Here is a 17,766-nt window from a genome sequence, read left to right on the forward strand (position 1 = left end):
CTCAGGAATTTCTTCACCCTGAAATTCCTCATCGAAGAATTCAAAAAAATCGCCTATTCACCCCCCCTCTAGTCGACTTAACGCACTTTCAATCTTTTCAGCCTTGTCATGTCGATACTTATGTAACTTGTACTTTGATCTTCATGATACGAGTGAGACACGTATTATCATGAAAAAATATACACAAACCATTGCAATGTGTTTGTTAGAGCATCTACAACCGGACCTCTCAAAACCCGCCTCATACGCCTGGGCGGGCTGCCCGGTCACTGCATGGTCATGATTTTTTGACCTAGACGGGCGCCTCAAACGCCTGGTCTAGCACCCGTCATATCCAGCCCAAATACGAGGCGGACGGGGGGGGGGGGGGCGTATGGGTGCCCCCGCAGACCCCGTTGCAGGTCGTAGCGGTTCCACCTGCAGCGACAGAAGCTCCTCCATCTTTCATCAGTGCAACAAAATTTTAGTCCCACATCACCTGCCAAGGCGGACGCCGCCCGGCTTAAAATGCTACGCCAGCGGATGGCGGCAAGCTTGGTTGTTGTGTAGGTCTATCAATTCTAGCATGTGTAATCGAGATATATTTGACACTAGATTGCATGTCATTGACTGATGATTGTTCATCGAGTGTCAAGTTTGTTTCGATCATATACGTTGATACCTCTACTACAATGACATTAGATTTTTATTTTGGTTTCATGCATGGACGTTGATTCAAAAAAAGACAAGCCGACACCAATTTTCTCTTTGTTAAGGATACAATCGACTAGCTCATTAGTCGGCATGTGGGACTAACACGAGTGTGAAAATGTTAAATATGAGCAATTTCCGGTGCCTAGCCGGCTCAAGACGGACAAGATGATTGACGTGCATGGGCGTGCATGTAACAGATGTTTTGAAAATAGGATACCTGATTGTAAATTGTAAAATTTAAGGCACGCCCGGTCACTGTCCAAATTTGCATCCTCCGGCTGCAGATACTCTCCGGGCGGCTGCAGATACTCTTAAGCCCGGCAGTAGCGTGGAAGTGGAACATCACAGACCCAATTTTGTGCAGCGTAATGTTTGGCTCTAAAGGTTGCCCACGACTTCTAGTTGAGATGATCTAAAAGACAAAATTGTTCGTCCCGACGAGTCGCACAATTTTCATGGTGAACATCTTTTTCCGCTGGAAGCCATCTTAAGGATGAATCTTGCAAGCCAAAATCTTGTGTCAGCAATTTTGTTCTTTCTCTCTCTCCAAAATGTTAGCTTTAGGAACTTGTGAAAAGTGGCCAACTTTATCGCCCAAAGTTGTTTAAATGATTTTCTCAGAAAATAAAGTTTTAAAAATCAACTTCATTGCTCAAAGTTTTACGATCGGCCCCCCATAGCTCTCTGAAACATTCAATCAACGGGAACTCTCGTGGTTTGATCAAAGCTCTAATTAGCACGGCGATGCAACAATACATTGTACTACTACATAGACAGCTAAAACACCTCGGCACTCCACTAAAAGCTAAAAAAACAAAAAAACGAGACAGTGGCAACTGGCAAGCCGCAAGCAAGATCCATGGAACCTGATGTATCAGCGGCATCAATCTGTCAATCAGTGAGTGAAAGTGTAGAAGACGGTGCTGATGTACACGACGAGGGCGGTGGAGACGAGCCCGACGAGCCCCGCGGCGGCCTTGGCAGCCGCCCGGTTGCTGGCGCATCCCAGGGTGCCCAGCCGGATCTGCACGACCATCACCATGGACGCCATCAAGAAGACGCAGCCGACGACGGAGCCCACGGCGGAGGCCAGCATCCCGAGCCGGAGCAGGCGGGCGTCGATGTGGGCGTGCGTGTCGTCGGGGTCCTTGGAGTTGATGAGGTTGATCGCGAGCTTGAGGCCCTGCGCGACGAGGCTGGAGAAGAGGAAGGAGGAGAAGGCGACCACCTCGAGGACCAGCAGGGACCGCGCCACGTCGGGCCCGGCGTCGCAGGACGGGTCGCCGGCGAGGCTGCGCAGCTCGCCGGGGGTCGCGAGGGAGAGGCCCACGAAGACGGCCACCGTGAAGAGCGAGTTCACGTTGACCACCCCGTCCAGCGCCGTCACGTGCACGCTCGTCGTGTTCGCCGACAGCGCCGCCGGCAGCTTCCACTCGTAGCCGTGGTGCTGCCCGCCGCCGTTGCCGCGCTCGTCAGATCTGGGGCAAGCACGACCAAAAGGAAAACAGCATCTTCAGGCGCTTCCCTTCCAAAAAATGGAGTTCTTGGTCGGTGCAACCAATGCAAGAACATCTGGTTCGGATTCGAGGAGGTGAATCTGAGAGCGCGGGAGGTACAGAAGACTTACTCATCCATGGGGCGCCGGGAGGAGGCTGGATCGGATGCTTTGCTTCCTCAGATGCTGCTGTCTTGCAGATCGAGTTTTTTTTTTTGACCTGGTCTTGCAGATCGAGTTGCTTTTGCTTGTTGGGAATGTGGGGATCAATCAGAAGAATGAAGCGGAGAGCGTTTGGGGAACTGAGGGGCCAATCGCAAAACGACCGTGGCGACCGACCGACCGTCCGGGTGACATGGGTAGGTACGTGCCTTCACGCGGAGCTAGCAAGAATACCGTGCCTTGTCATCGAAATACGAGGCAGAAGCGAGATCAGGCTGGTTGTAACGAAAGTATCATAAGCCTAGCCATAGTGGGGTAACTTAGGTAATAACTTAACACACCCCAAGATAATTTTACTTATGTAGCAAGTATTTAATAAGGAGAGAGGTGTTTGAAATAACATAATATGTTAATGTAACATAGCGTTTTTTGAAATAAAATGAGTCTATGAGGCAATAAATGAAACTATGTATGACACTACTACTAAGATATTTTGCATTATGGAGTTAGTAACTTAGACTAATGTCATATGCATGACACTAGTATAAGTTACTCCCCACTATGACCAGCCTAAGCGCTATCATACATGTCAATTAAATTTTTTGAATGAAGTGGCATATAATTAAATGAGGAAAAAAAGATGATATCATATCATGATACCTTATCATATTAAATGTTCTACTATTTTATGTTATACATGACAATTAATAAAACAACCTAACTTATGATATTAATAAAACAACCAGCCTTAGGGTTGTACGTGGCCTTTTTTTAATAATAACTCTCTTTTTATGGGTGATTTAATGATAGCCCGGGAACTTCCTCTGGTTAGAAGGTCAATTGAAGGACCTAGATCTTGACCACAGGAGGTGCCAATCTTCTCATTTACTACAAAAATGTCAGGTATAATCATTATAAAATGTCAGTTTATCATTCTACACTAATAATGCACATAGGATTAGACTAAGAGTACTAGATAAAAAAAAGATTTGCACTTTCCGAGGGGATACAAGGCGCACTGGGCACCCACGGAACCTCCATTAATAATGCTTTAGGCTCCCGAGAGGACTGTGTGAGAGTGTCACATCAATAATCCGACAGTTCTGGGACGGAACCTCCATTGGATCCGCCACTATAGGAGGTCCTAGGAAACGTTCTCATAGCCATTGAATCCAGATCATGTAGGTCACAATTTTTTAGAAAAACCGCAGGCATTTTTTTGCACTACATGGCATTTCACCTTCGATCATAGCAGAAAAACCGCGGGCATTTTTTTGCACTACATGGCATTTCACTTTCGATCATAGCAAATATGGTGAAGTTGCCGTGGCAACTTTATCTGAAATTGCATGGCAATTTGAGCACTCGCTGGGTAAACACTCCGAGGGAACTCCACAAATATTATTATTATTGGACCATGATGTTCCACAAATATTATGGTCCATTTCTATTCAAGACCTTTAAAAATGTCATAACAGAAATTAAAATATACAACCGAGTTCACACAAATAGGAAGGACACTAGAATATTTTCTTAGTTCCATTAGTATACATATTGTAGATGAGTTTTACTTGACTTTATGTCTAGTTCGCAAGCAAGAAGGAAGGAAAGAACCTCTCGATTGAGAATGAAACAAGCTGAAAAATCACAAACATGACGCAACAAGTTGGTTGAACATTGATTTTCGGGTCACTTGCCTACTCTTCTATCTTTCTTGGCATTTTCCGTCATGTAGTCCAGGATCCTGAATAATATTCACAGACGGAAAAAGCTCATGAGTCCTTTTGAAGATTGTTTGCTAGAAAGTCTTCGACAACGTCAAATGGCCTTTCCACTTGTAAGTCTTTGAAATTAAGGGATTCTGTGAAAAGTGAAATGACTAGATTATGAAAATTGTAACTAGTGATAAAGTTGGGTTTAAGGTTAACAATGAAATTGTCCCTTGTCCTAACTCTCACTAGGGACTTAGCGGAGACCCCATGTCACCCTTGATGTTCAACTTGATTGTGGATGCTCTATCGGTTTTCATTAAGAGAGCTCTAGGGTAGGACCTTTGTTACTTAGCTACTCACTCTTCGGAAGACACCGAGAGGGATACCATCTTGTAATATGCAAATGACATAACTCTAATGATTTGGAACAACTTAGTACATCCAGGACCATTCAATCAAGAATTGATGGCCCTGATAGAATACGCTTAAACTCCGAGTCGGTTCGCAACAGGAGTTGTTGATCCCAAATCCAATAGCTAACATTTGAATGTCGATCTGTCGTCCTGGTGGAGCCACGTGACATGTTCCCACCGATTGTTGTTATTTTTGCAAAAAATCCCATACACTTTCAAACACTTGTAACCTTTTTCATATAGATCCAAATTCAATGAAACTTTTTTGCATATCATTTTGTATTTGCCTTAAATATTGGTAACTGTTTTTTTAACTGCAAGTGTGAACGACTCTTAAATCGGTATCCCCCTTCCTTTTAGTGGCATAATAAAATATTGTGGCTTTTATGCTAGATCCGTGTGTAGGTAAACTTTAGGTTCGAACAACATTATTATCCAAAGATCCCTTTTATCTACATATCTCTATGGGGAATTGTCCTTTAATTTTTCAAAGCATTAAATTAAATATCTTGAATAAAAAAGGAAATTTGCGCCGATATGACTATATTGGCATACCCAAGTGATGGTGCAAAATACTGCCAGATCCCTCGGTAGGGGTCCAAGCACAGCTGAAAGTCTTAGATCAGAGGTCACAGAAAGGTTTACCCAGGTTTGAGCCTTCGTAGAGTAATACTCGACATCCTGCTTGCTTTGATATTTCACGATAGAGAGATACCTCGTGTGAGGGGTTTACAATGGTGTTTGTGATTGCTACCGAGAGTTGCTATCTAAGATTAGGTCGGAATGAGAATCCTAGCCCTCGCTTTATATCGGCAACAAAGGACTAGGGTTTACATGGAGATGGATTCGATCGACCCTGTTTGTCGCCCTTGCCTTGGCCCCCAAGAAGGCCTCCGATGCCCTTAGGGTTCTGAATTTGCCTTGGGCCGTGCGGGCTCTAGCAAGGCCTAGGAGGAACCCTTACGGGTGATCCACTCTTGGTATGCGGCATCGTCACCAAGTCCATTTGCAACCATAATAGCAACACAATCAGGTTGTTGGTTCAACCCAAAAAATTTCTTCTTCTTTCTTGAATGGTCTATCGATTGACGAAGGTCTCTCTTAAATTTCCATAGTTGATGCCTGGAATCACTAAGGTACTGAACCCTTAGCTTCTTCTCTTGGAACCTCTATCTTATAGAGGGAAAGTATGTTAAGTTTGCTCGCCACATTGCTCTTGTCCCACTAGAAAAGGAATCTCGTACCCATGGGTATAACAAACTTCCAAAGGGGGAGGGCCTTTAGTTTCCCCCGCGAGTAGAAGAAACATGATCGGCATAGTGATGTAAAGCTATTGAACTCTGGTATCCTCTTTCTTTTTGCCAACTGGAGTCATAGAATAGAATGTGATATGGTGAGATAAAATGCAATAGAAATTTAAGCAAGGATAGAGAAAGAAATACCACTCAAAAACAAGGGAAACTCCAAAGGAAAAGTACGACTAAAGCTAGTTGATCACCCTTGCATTGTTTCTGTATCATGTCAGGAAACCTTCAAACTAGTAGGTTCGGGCTGAAGTAGTGCACCTCTTGTAAACACGAAATGCTTAGTAATAGTTGGTTGTATTCACCCTTTTTTGGAATAATATCCTCCTTGACTGCCGGATTAACTGCCTTTTTATATGTCTGGATGTATTTACTTTTGCTGGGTATTTTTTAGAGAGAAAATTGATAGGTATTTGCGTGTTAAATTTCAAAATTACCAGCTTGTGTGGTTCACTAGTTCCACCAATGTCGCCCTTAGATAGAATTATTCGGTGGATACACAGATGCGCTTAAAGTGGAGGGTGATGTCCCGATTGGGTTGGGCATGCATAAATTGAGGATAAATGGCAAAGGAATTGTTAGTTTGCCTCACCTTCCCGAAGTGTGGGTTTGTTTGCTTTTGACTTTAAGTCCTCTCTGTGTCAATCCCACCTATTTCTCATAAGACTAAGGTATAGGTAGGGCTAAGAAAACAAAAGGAGAGAGTCATATTACACCATATTTGTAAAGTTAAATGCCTTTTTTCCTTCTCGGGCTATCGGAATTATTCACAATAAAATATTGGGTACAATTGAGGAGGTCTTATCAGTGAAATTTCCACTAAATTCTAATTGATTGGACATCCCACATAAGGACTCAAAGGAAGAACCGACATTTTATTCCAGGGAAACCCCAACGAAAAATGCACAAGATTCCCCTTTTTCTATCAAATCGGTTATAACCACTACATACATTCCAAAAACTAGTACATCACAAGTAGGAGCTAATGAATAGGCCTACGATTCTGTAGGAAGACATCCTAGAACAAATGATCTTATTTGTTATTTCCTATCAATTGAGTTAGTTAAGTCCACTATTTTGTATACATGAAGAAGGTATGATAGGACAAGTGTAGGGCCGATTCCACATAATAGGTTAGATCACACCAATATCAATTCTTTTTATTCCAAGATAAAGATTGAAGCCAACATCAAGACGCTATTGGCGCCTAGTTGAATCAAAATAAAAAATACTACTCTTTGATGATTTTGTTGGCATTCAACTGTTCTTGAATTGGTCCATTCAAGAATCCAAAACATTCCATTGTGATAAAAGAATGGAATATTAGAATTCCTATTTGAGATTTTTTTGGGGCCCTTAGGCACTGTTGTAGCTAGTATATCACATTTTTCTTCATCTTACTATTTACTGCACATAGTAAAATCTTGTTAAAAAATCTTTGCTCCTTGACAATTTGAAACGAAACCTTCCAATTACTTTAGAAACTTTAAATAATCTTTAATCTATACCAATATAAAAAGAGCCAAAGGGGTAGATCCAACTGATCTCGGCCATCGAACTAAGTCAATCCGACGACCTAGACTGCTCTAATGGCGAGCGTTAAACGTATTTAACGTGCAATTACTATCATACCAAATATTACACTAATCACAGAATTAACACACAAATAATAGCATATCTAATATCCGTGTGCAATTAATATATTGCCTAAGTATTAACATGCACTAGAAGAACGTCCGTGCGTTGCAATGGGGCCACATCTATACCAATATAAAAAGACCCAAAGGGGCAGATCCAATCAATCTCGGCCATCAAATCATGTCAATCCAACGACCTAGGCTGCTTCAATGTCGAGCGCTCAACACGTTTAGCGTGCAGTTAATTTCATTCCAAATACAGCGTTAATCACATAATAACACGCAAATAATATCCTACTTAATATCCGCATGCACTTAGTATACTTCTAAATTAACGTGCATTGCACGTACACATTAACTAGTAGAAGAAAACAAAAGGATTTCTAATTTGGATAGTAACATAATCACTACAATAAAAGACACATCCGTGACATTTTGGGCCGAACGAATTTTTTTCTGTCATACTTATGACACTTCTATGACGATAATTGTGACAAAACCCGGTATCATCGTAGATGTGGTGGGCTCCTACTTCTATGACAAAAAATCATGATAGAAAATGGGTTTTTCTTCCTGGGTGGGCCGGAGACGCAGCTGCATGACATTCTTTGGGCCATCCATGACGGAGAAAACCGTGGTAGAAGCGAGAGCGGGGAAAATATCAAGGGAGCTCCCGGTTACGGTGGGTGGTCGGGGGCCGAGCGATGCGTGTTTCTCTCATACGTACGCGCGCGTGTGCGAGGAGTTGCGCTCTAACTGAAACTGAGCGAGGCATTAGGCTCTAACTGAACCCGAGCGATTGCACTGCAGGCTACGCGTTACTGAACCCAAGCGATCGATCGATCCCTTGCTGTTAACTGAAGCCGAGTGATTCCTTCGCTACTGCTGCTAACTGAAGCCGATCGAACACTGTTGCATCCTTCCCTTGATGAACAGTGAGCATTGTTGGCGGGTTTGGATGAACAGTTACCAGTGGGGGTTGGATGAACAGGACCCCGTGGTAGTAGAGGATGTTGTCGCTGGATGAACAGTACCCCGATCGATCGAGCCGGTGGATGAACAGGACCCCGTGGAGGGTTGGTTGAACAGTAGCCGGTGGAGGGCTGGTTGAACAGTAGCCGGTGGAGGGCTAGATGAACAGTAGCCCGTGGAGGGGTGGTTGAACAGGACCCCGTGGAGAGCGCTGGTTGAACAGTAGCCGGTGGAGGAGCGCGCGGTGGAGGTTAGATGAACAGGAGCCCGTGGATGAACAGTCGCAGGTGGAGGCTGGAGGAGGTCGACGGTGGATGAACAGTAGCCCGTGGAGGCAGTCGACGGTGGAGATGAATGGTATCCCATGGAGTCCTGTTTTGCGGTACGCCACACCCGTCCCGATGAACAGGACCCCCGTTTCGACCGTCGCGCTCCAACACAAGTCTGTTTCCTCCGTTTTGTGGTACGCCACACCCCTCACGATTAACAGGACCCCGTTTTGACCGTAGGAGGTCCGTTTCCTCCGTTTTGCGGACCTCCATTCTGCGGTACGCCAGGCCTCGTTTTCATTGCCTATTTCGTCCAAGCCGGTTGGCTCCCGATGAACAGCATGCGTTCCGTTGCCTCCCGATGAACACGACACATTCCGTTGCCTCCCCATGAACACGACGATGACGCAGTTTCTCCGTTCCGACCTAGCCACAGCCATGTACACGAGCCCTGGCCGTACATATGCGCGAGTAGGCGTTCGAGACCCCGTCCATATGTACGTACGTGGCCGTATTTACTTTCTTGCATCCTGTCCGTTGTACGTACGTGTACATGCTATGTGCGCGCCTCTACTACCAGACGTGCGCGCCTCTACTACCACATGTGCGCGCCTCTACATCGACCAGTATGTACGTATACGTTCGCGACCAGAATGACATTGCTACGTGCGCTTCGACCAGGTGGGTCCCGACTGTCAGGCAGTTCCTTGCCTGCGAAGATGTAGCTGCTGGGTCCCGGCAGTCAGGGGGAAACGTTTTTTTGTGAAATACGATGGCCCGTCCGGTGGATCCCTGCTGTCAGGTGGAGGACTCATTATTTTCCGCGAAATAAGGAGGCACTTCCTTGTTGCGGCCATGGACCCAGCTGTCAGCCTCTCCACATACAGTACTCTTCCGATGGAAGTCATTCCTTGACCATGTTGACCACACCACGACGAGAGCACCAGGGCGGTGGACGACGGCGAGGCCTACGAAGGGGAAGACGCGGCAGTGGATGCCCACGTGGAGAGGAGTACGAGGGTTCACTGGTTCGGCTACGGTGTGAGGCTACCGTCGTCGTAGGGCCTGGCCAGCGGTGCGAGTAGTAGGGGGCGGTGAGGCCTCTGCGGCATCACAGCCGGCCACGGGAAGCAGGAGCACGCGGCACAAGCGGCGCTGGTTTGGGCGGCTGGAGCAACAAGACCAAATGTTCTCGGAATGGGTTGAAAGTTGGCATACGATGTTTTTATATTGTCATTAGGCCGCCTGCCAAGTTTCATCGCATTCGGAGTTCGTTTGATGCCCCAACGGATAACTATAGCGGCATTATAGCCGGTCAAAATGTCGGACGTTTTCGGTCTCCGAAAACCTTGCCGGGTCGCATTCCGTCTCTCTCTTCTCAGCCAAGGCCTCTCTTCACAGCCCACTTGCAGCCCACCTAGTTCCTCTTCTGTCCGGAGCCGCATGATTGCGATCGTACGGTCCGAAAACCCCCCCTAACCCTAGACCCCTACTCTATTTAAACAACCCCCTGCCATTTTGGGCATCCCTAACCTACCCCTAGCCTCCCCTGACCTCCAGCCGCCGGATCCTCCTCGAAATCGCGCTGCCAGCCACCTCCAACCACTGCCTCCTGATACGTCTCCAACGTATCTATAATTTTTGATTGTTCCATGCTATTATATTATCAACCTTGGATGTTTTATATGCATTTATATGCTATTTTATATAATTTTTGGGACTAAGCTATTAACCCAGAGCCCAGTGCTAGTTTCTGTTTTTTCCCTTGTTTTAGAGTATCGCAGAAAAGCAAAATCAAATGGAGTCCAATTGACCTGAAACTTCACGGAACTTATTTTTGGAAGGAAAGCAACCCAAGAGACTTGGAGTCCACGTAAGGGAAGCAACGAGGAAGCCACGAGGCAGGGGGGCGCGCCCACCCCCTGGGCGCGCCCTCCACCCTCGTGGGCCCCTTGTGGCTCCCCTGACGTACTTCTTCTGCCTATATATCTGCATATACCCTAAAACGATCGGGGAGCACAATAGATCGGGAGTTCCGCCGCCAGAAGCCTCTGTAGCCACCGAAAACTAATCTAGACCTGTTCCGGCACCCTGTCAGAGGGGGCAATCCCTCTCCGGTGGCCATCTTCATCATTCCGGTGCTCTCCATGACGAGGAGGGAGTAGTTCTCCCTCGGGGCTGAGGGTATGTACCAGTAGCTATGTGTTTGATCTCTCTCTCTCTCTCTCTCGTGTTCTTGAGGTGATACGATCTTGATGTATCGCGAGATTTTTTATTATAGTTGGATCTTATGATGTTTTCTCCCCCCTCTACTCTCTTGTAACGGATTGAGTTTTCCCTTTGAAGTTATCTTATCGGGTTGAGTCTTTAAAGATTTGAGAACACTTGATGTATGTCTTGTCGTGCGTATCTGTGGTGACAATGGGATACCACGTGATTCACTTGATGTATGTTTTGGTTATCAACTTGCAGCTTCCGCCCATGAACCTATGCATAGGGGTTGTCACATGTTTTCGTAATGATTCTCCGGTAGAAACTTTGGGGCACTCTTTGAGGTTCTATGTGTTGGTTGAATAGATGAATCTGAGATTGTGTGATGCATATCGTATAATCATACCCACGGATACTTGAGGTGACATTGGAGTATTGATACGTCTCCGTCGTATCTACTTTTCCAAACACTTTTGCCCTTGTTTTGGACTCTAACTTGTATGATTTGAATGGAACTAACCCAGACTGACGCTATTTTTAGCAGAATTGCCATGGTGTTGTTTTATGTGCAGAAAACAAATATTCTCGGAATGACCTGAAACTCCACGGAACATCTTAGAAAAAATAATAAAAAATCCTCACCAAAGATGAAGACCAGGGGGCCCACACCTTGTCCACGAGGGTGGGGGGCACCCCCCCTAGGGCGCGCCCCCTACCTCGTGGGCCCCCTGGATGCCCTCCGACGCCAAATCCAACTCTATATATTTGCTTTCGGAGAGAAAAATAAAGGAGAAGAAATCATCGCGTTTTACGATAGGAGCCGCCGCCAAGCCCTAAAACCTCTCAGGAGGGCTGATCTGGAGTCCGTTCAGGGCTCCGGAGAGGGGGATTCGTCGACGTCATCATCAACCATCCTCCATCACCAATTTCATGATGCTCACCACCGTGCGTGAGTAATTCCATCGTAGGCTTGCTGAACGGTGATGGGTTGGATGAGATTTATCATGTAACCGAGTTAGTTTTGTTAGGGTTTGATCCCTAGTATCTACCATGTTCTGAGATTGATGTTGCTATGACTTTGCTATGCTTAATGCTTGTCACTAGGGCCCGAGTGCCATGATTTCAGATCCGAACCTATTATGTTTTCATGAATATATGTGAGTTCTTGATCCTATCTTGCAAGTCTACAGTCACCTACTATGTGTTATGATCCGGCAACCCCGAAGTGACAATAATCGGGACCACTCCCGGTGATGACCATATTTTGAGGAGTTCATGTATTCACTATGTGCTAATGTTTTGTTCTGGTTCTCTATTAAAAGGAGGCCTTAATATCCCTTAGTTTCCAATAGGACCTCGCTGCCACGGGAGGATAGGACAGAAGATGTCATGCAAGTTCTTTTCCATAAGCACGTATGACTATATACGGAATACATGCCTACATTACATTGATGAATTGGAGCTAGTTCTGTGTCACCCTATGTTATGACTGTTACATGATGAACCGCATCCGGCATAATTATCCATCACTGATCCGGTGCCTAGGAGTTTTCCATATACTGGTTCTCGCTTATTTACTTTCCCGCTGCTACTATTACAATCACTACAAAATACCAAAAACATTACTTTTGTTGTCTTTACTTTTGTTGCCGCTACCACCACTATCATATTACTTTGCTACTAAACACTTTGCTGTAGATACTAAGTTTCCAGGTGTGGTTGAATTGACAACTCAGCTGCTAATACTTGAGAATATTCTTTGGCTCCCCTTGTGTCGAATCAATAAATTTTGGTTGAATACTCTACCCTCGAAAGCTGTTGCGATCCCCTGTACTTGTGGGTTATCAAGACAAATTTCTAGCGCCGTTGCCGGGGAGCATAGCTCTATTCTTTGAGTCACTTGGGATTTATATCTGCTGGATACTATGAAGAACTTGAGAGATCCAAAAACCAAGATCTATCCCTCAACTACTAGGGGAGGTAAGGAACTGCCATCTAGCTCTGCACTTGATTCACCTTCTGTTATGAGTAAGTTTGCGACACCTACACCTGCTTCAGCTATTCGTTCTGATATGTCGCATGTTATTGATGATGCCACTTCTGCTATGCATGATACTTATGATAAAACTGCTTCTATGCCTGATACTACTGTGCCCCTTGGTGAATTTATTGATGAACAAATTACTAGGGCTAGAGAAAAAGACATTATTGAATCTGAGTACGATGATGATAGTGATGATGAAAATATGCCTGTTATTCCTGAGGGTTATCTTTTTGATATGGAATCTTCTGCCGCTATTTTAGCTTGTAGAGATAGATATGAGCTTAAGAGGTTATTAGTTAAATGGAACAAAGAATCACTTAGAGATAAAATGAAACCCGGCCCTGCTTTTGCTACTTCACCTATTTGTGTTCCTGATAAGGATTATGAATTCTCTATTGATCCTCATATAATTACTTTGATTGAATCTGATCTGTTTTATGGCTATGAATCTGAAACTGTTGTGGCACATCTTACTAAGTTAAATGATATAGCTGCCCTGTTCACTAATGATGAGAGATCGCGTTACTTTTGTATACTCAAAATATTTCTTTTCTCATTAAAGGGTGATGCTAAGATATGGTTTAATTCTCTTGATCCTGGTTGTGTGCGTAGTCTCCAGGATATGATTTATTACTTCTCTGCTAAATATTTGCCTGCTCATAAGAAACAAGCCGCTTTGAGGGAAATATACAACTTTGTGCAAATTAAAGAAGAGAGTCTCCCACAAGCTTGGGGGAGGCTTCTCAAGTTACTTAATGCTTTGCCTGATCATCCTCTTAAGAAATCTGAAATACTTGGTATCTTTTATAATGGACTAATCAATGCTTCCAGAGATTACCTGGATAGTTGTGCTGGTTCTCTTTTCAGCGAAAGAACACCGGATGAAGCTGAAATTCTATTGAATAATATGTTGACAAATGAAAATAATTGGGCACCTCCTGAGCCAGCTCCTGCTCCAATTACTGAGTCTATTCCTAAACCAACTCCGAAGAAGAGAGGTGTTCTATTCCTCAGTCTCGAAGATATGCAAGAGGCAAAGAAATCTATGAAAGAAAAGGGTATTAAAGCTAAAGATGTTAAGAATTTACCTCCTATTGAAGAAATACATGGTCTTAATATACCGCCTGTTGAAGAAACATATGATCTCAATTCTTTATTTACAGAAGAACCTCCTGATCCCGATATCCCGACACAGGTAGTAAAGGTAAATTCTCTCTATAGATATGATAAAGCTGAAGTCCCTCCTACTAAAGTTGCTAGTCAGTGCTTGGATGAGTTTGATAACTTTATGTTTAAGCAAGACGACTTCAATGCTTATTTTGGTAGATAATTAAAAGAAAATGCTTATATGATTAGACGCTTGGGTGATTATATGGCTAATATTAAAGGTGAACTTAAACTTTTTAGCAAACATGCTTCTATGGTTACCACTCAAGTAGAACAAGTACTTAAGGCTCAAAAAGAAGTGCTTGATGAAATGAATAGTAAGAAAAATGATTATACTGTTAGAGTGGCTACTAGAACTGGTAGAATGACTCAGGAACCTTTGTATCCTGAAGGCCACCCTAAGAGAATCGAGCAAGATTCTCAAAGAAATAATATTGATGTTCCTAGTTCTTCTAAAAAGAAGAAGAAGAAAAATGATAGAACTGTGCAAACTTCTAGTGAACCTATTGCTGAACCACCTGATAATCCAAATGATATATCTATGTCTAATGCTAAAACACAATCTGGTAATGAACAGCAACCTAGTGAAAATATTAATGATGATGTTCATGATGATGCTCAACCTAGTAATGACAATGATGTAGAAATTGAACCTGCTGTTGATCTTGATAACCCACAATCAAAGAATCAACGTTATGATAAAAGAGACTTTGTTGCTAGGAAACATGGTAAAGAGAGGGAACCTTGGGTTCAGAAACCCATGCCTTTTCCTCCAAAACCATCCAAGAAAAAGGATGATGAGGATTTTGAGCGCTTTGATGAAATGATTAGGCCTATCTTTTTGCGTATGCGATTAACTAATGTGCTCAAAACAAATCCTTATGCTAAATATATGAAGGATATCATTACTAATAAAAGAAAGATAACGGAAGCTGAGATTTCCACCATGCTTGCTAATTATACTTTTAAGGGTGGAATACCAAAGAAACTTGGAGACCCCAGAGTACCTACTATACCTTGCTCCATCAAAAGAAATTATATTAAAACTGCTTTATGTGATCTTGGAGCCGGTGTTAGTGTTATGCCTCTCTCTTTATATCGTAGACTTGACTTGAATAAGCTCACACCTACCGAAATATCTTTGCAAATGGCTGATAAATCAACTGCTATACCTGTCGGTATTTGTGAGGATGTGCCTGTTGTGGTTGCAAACGTTACTATTTTAACGAACTTTGTTATACTTGATATTCCCGAGGATGATAGTATGTCTATTATTCTTGGAAGACCTTTTCTTAATACTGCAGGGGCTGTTATTGATTGCAACAAGGCAATGTCACTTGTCATGTTAATGGTAATGAGCATACAGTACACTTTCCGAGGAAACAACCTCAAGTTCATAGTATCAACTCCATTGGAAAAATTCCATCAATTATAATTGGAGGTTTTGAATTTCCTCTTCCTACTGTCAAAAAGAGATATGATATACTTATTATAGGGGATGTGCATATCCCCGTTGAGGTAACTTAGTGTTATTCGAAATTTCTCCGGTTTCATGATTGTCGGAATGAGTTTGTTAACAAGACTTGATCAACCTTGTTAGTGGATTCTTTTTGATGAGCATGAGATGGATGAAACTAGAAGCACAAACTTTTGTACCCTCTCTATACTTCCTGTTAATTAGTAGAAATAAAGTAAAATAGTATTTTTCTGTCTGTTCCTGACTTATCCGTGCAATATAAAAATATCCCAAAAATAAAAGTCCTTAGAATGCCATGCCAATTTAATATGATTTTTTCAGGAATATTTGAGGATTTACTATGCAAAAATTACCGTGGGAGGAGCTGCCACCTGGCCACGAGGGTGGTGGGCGCGCCCCCCCTCTAGGGCGCGCCCCCTGCCTCGTGGGCCCACGGTGGCCCTCCTCCACTTATCCCAGCACCCATCTTCTTCCTCTGTCTCACACAAACCCGAAAAACCAACTCAAGCACGAGTTCCAGCCACTTTTGCTATGATTTTCGATCTCCTTGCTCAAAGCACCTCTCGCAAAACTGCTTGGGGAGATTGTTCCTTGGTATGTGACTCCTCCATTGGTCCAATTAGTTTTTGTTCTATTGCTTTCTTCTTTGAAAATTTGTGCTGCATAGGTGACCATGTTCTTGAGCTTGCATGTCAAATTTATATGGTTCTAAGTAGTTCTAATGCTTGATATAGGCTCTAGGGACTTGTAGGAGTAGTTGCTATCAGTTTTATTGAAGTTGGTTCACTTTTGTTTGAAGTTACTAAAAATTTAAGAATTTTTCAGAGAAATACATTATGCTTAGGAACATGTTCCAAGGTGGTTCCTTTAGGAAGCAAGGACCCAGGATTGCTATGCGCGATGCTGACGAGGGTCCACCAAGAGACGCTCCAGCACGGCCTTGCGAATGGCCATCAGAAAATTTTATGGACCGTGCGGGAATTAAAGAAGAATTCAAAGCATATTTGTGCAATGCCGGTCTTGAGGATTTTGAGGCTAACAAATGCCCCCAGTATCATGATCTCACAAGTTCATTTGTGAGGAGGTTTGAGTATTCATCTTCGCGTAATTCTCCTTAAGTCATGTTTGATCTTTATGTCAAATCTTATACCATGGACCTAGAGGACTTCACTCTTGCATGCAAAATTCCATCATGGGGCAGTATTAGGGATCCCCCTAAATCTGAATTTAGAAACTTTCTTGCTAGTATAACTGTAGGGGAATCTAGAGATATAACGCAGGCTACCATAGGGAGCATTCACTTTCCTGCTATACATTATTTTGCTCTCTTCATCGGTAGATGCATAAATGCTAAGGATGAAGCATGTCACATGTGTGTCCCTGATCTTAGCATTCTTAGGAGTGTTGTGTTAGGAGACCAATCTTATCATATGGGAGCCATTGTAGCTCGTAGGTTGCATCATAATAGACATAATGGAGATTTCTTTGGAGGAATTTATGCAACCCGCTTAGCTCATTTTCTTGAGATAGACATTCGTGAGGGTGATACGGAGTTGCCTCCTGCATATTTAGATTATAACTCTATGGCTTCGCACCAGTTTGTCGAGAGGCCTGAATCACCTCTCTTATATCGTTTAATTTTTGATAAACAACGTGTTTTCCATATTACTCTCCCTGCTTCTGCCTTCTTTGATTCACAGACAAAAAGAATATATGTTATTACTAGATAGGAGGCAGAAGAGTACGAGAGGAGAGCGAAGGAAGCTCAACTCCACGCTGCAGCTCAGCAGGCGATAACCGCTGCACATCAGTATGATCCCAACTATTCTTCATCGCAGTACGACCCCAGCTACACCTACGGGTACCCGCCAGGCTATCCCTGGCAATAGACCAACTTACGCCAAAAGCCTAAGCTTGGGGGAGTACATATTTCTCACTGACATTACATTTATGTTCACACACACTCATTGCTAGATGTCGGTGCTCATACTCTTTCACTGTAATATCCATGCTAGTTTATTTTCTTTTTCCTGCTTTCTTCTTGTGTGTTTGTTAAACCTTAAGAAAAACCAAAAAATTAGTAGTAGTTTATTTTTCTGCTGTAGTAGTAATAATTAAAAAGAAAACCCAAAAACATTTCCCGTTCTTCTTTTGCTTGTTGGGAGCTTTCTCGTGTAAATAATTTTATTTCTTTTCTTTTCTTTGGGGGT

General features: G+C 43.5%; 1 protein-coding gene across 2 annotated transcripts; it reads right to left on the reverse strand.

Moving 5' to 3' along the window:
* Positions 1-1,409: 1,409 nt before the first annotated feature.
* On the reverse strand, positions 1,410-2,577 carry LOC123149824 (uncharacterized). 2 transcript variants are annotated; one of them, XM_044569563.1, is made up of 3 exons: positions 2,429-2,568; positions 2,321-2,396; positions 1,410-2,171 (listed from the first exon to the last, which is right to left on the reverse strand). In XM_044569563.1, the coding sequence occupies exons 2-3, from the start codon at positions 2,326-2,328 to the stop codon at positions 1,589-1,591; spliced, it is 591 nt and encodes a 196-aa protein (XP_044425498.1). In that variant the 5' UTR covers positions 2,329-2,396; positions 2,429-2,568; the 3' UTR covers positions 1,410-1,588. The 2 variants fall into 2 exon arrangements, with proteins under 2 accessions (XP_044425498.1, XP_044425497.1); XM_044569562.1 differs by having other exon boundaries at positions 2,321-2,577.
* Between the last annotated feature and the right edge of the window lie 15,189 nt (positions 2,578-17,766).

This window comes from Triticum aestivum, chromosome 7A (assembly GCF_018294505.1).
Source record: "Triticum aestivum cultivar Chinese Spring chromosome 7A, IWGSC CS RefSeq v2.1, whole genome shotgun sequence".
Classification (NCBI taxonomy): domain Eukaryota; kingdom Viridiplantae; phylum Streptophyta; class Magnoliopsida; order Poales; family Poaceae; genus Triticum; species Triticum aestivum.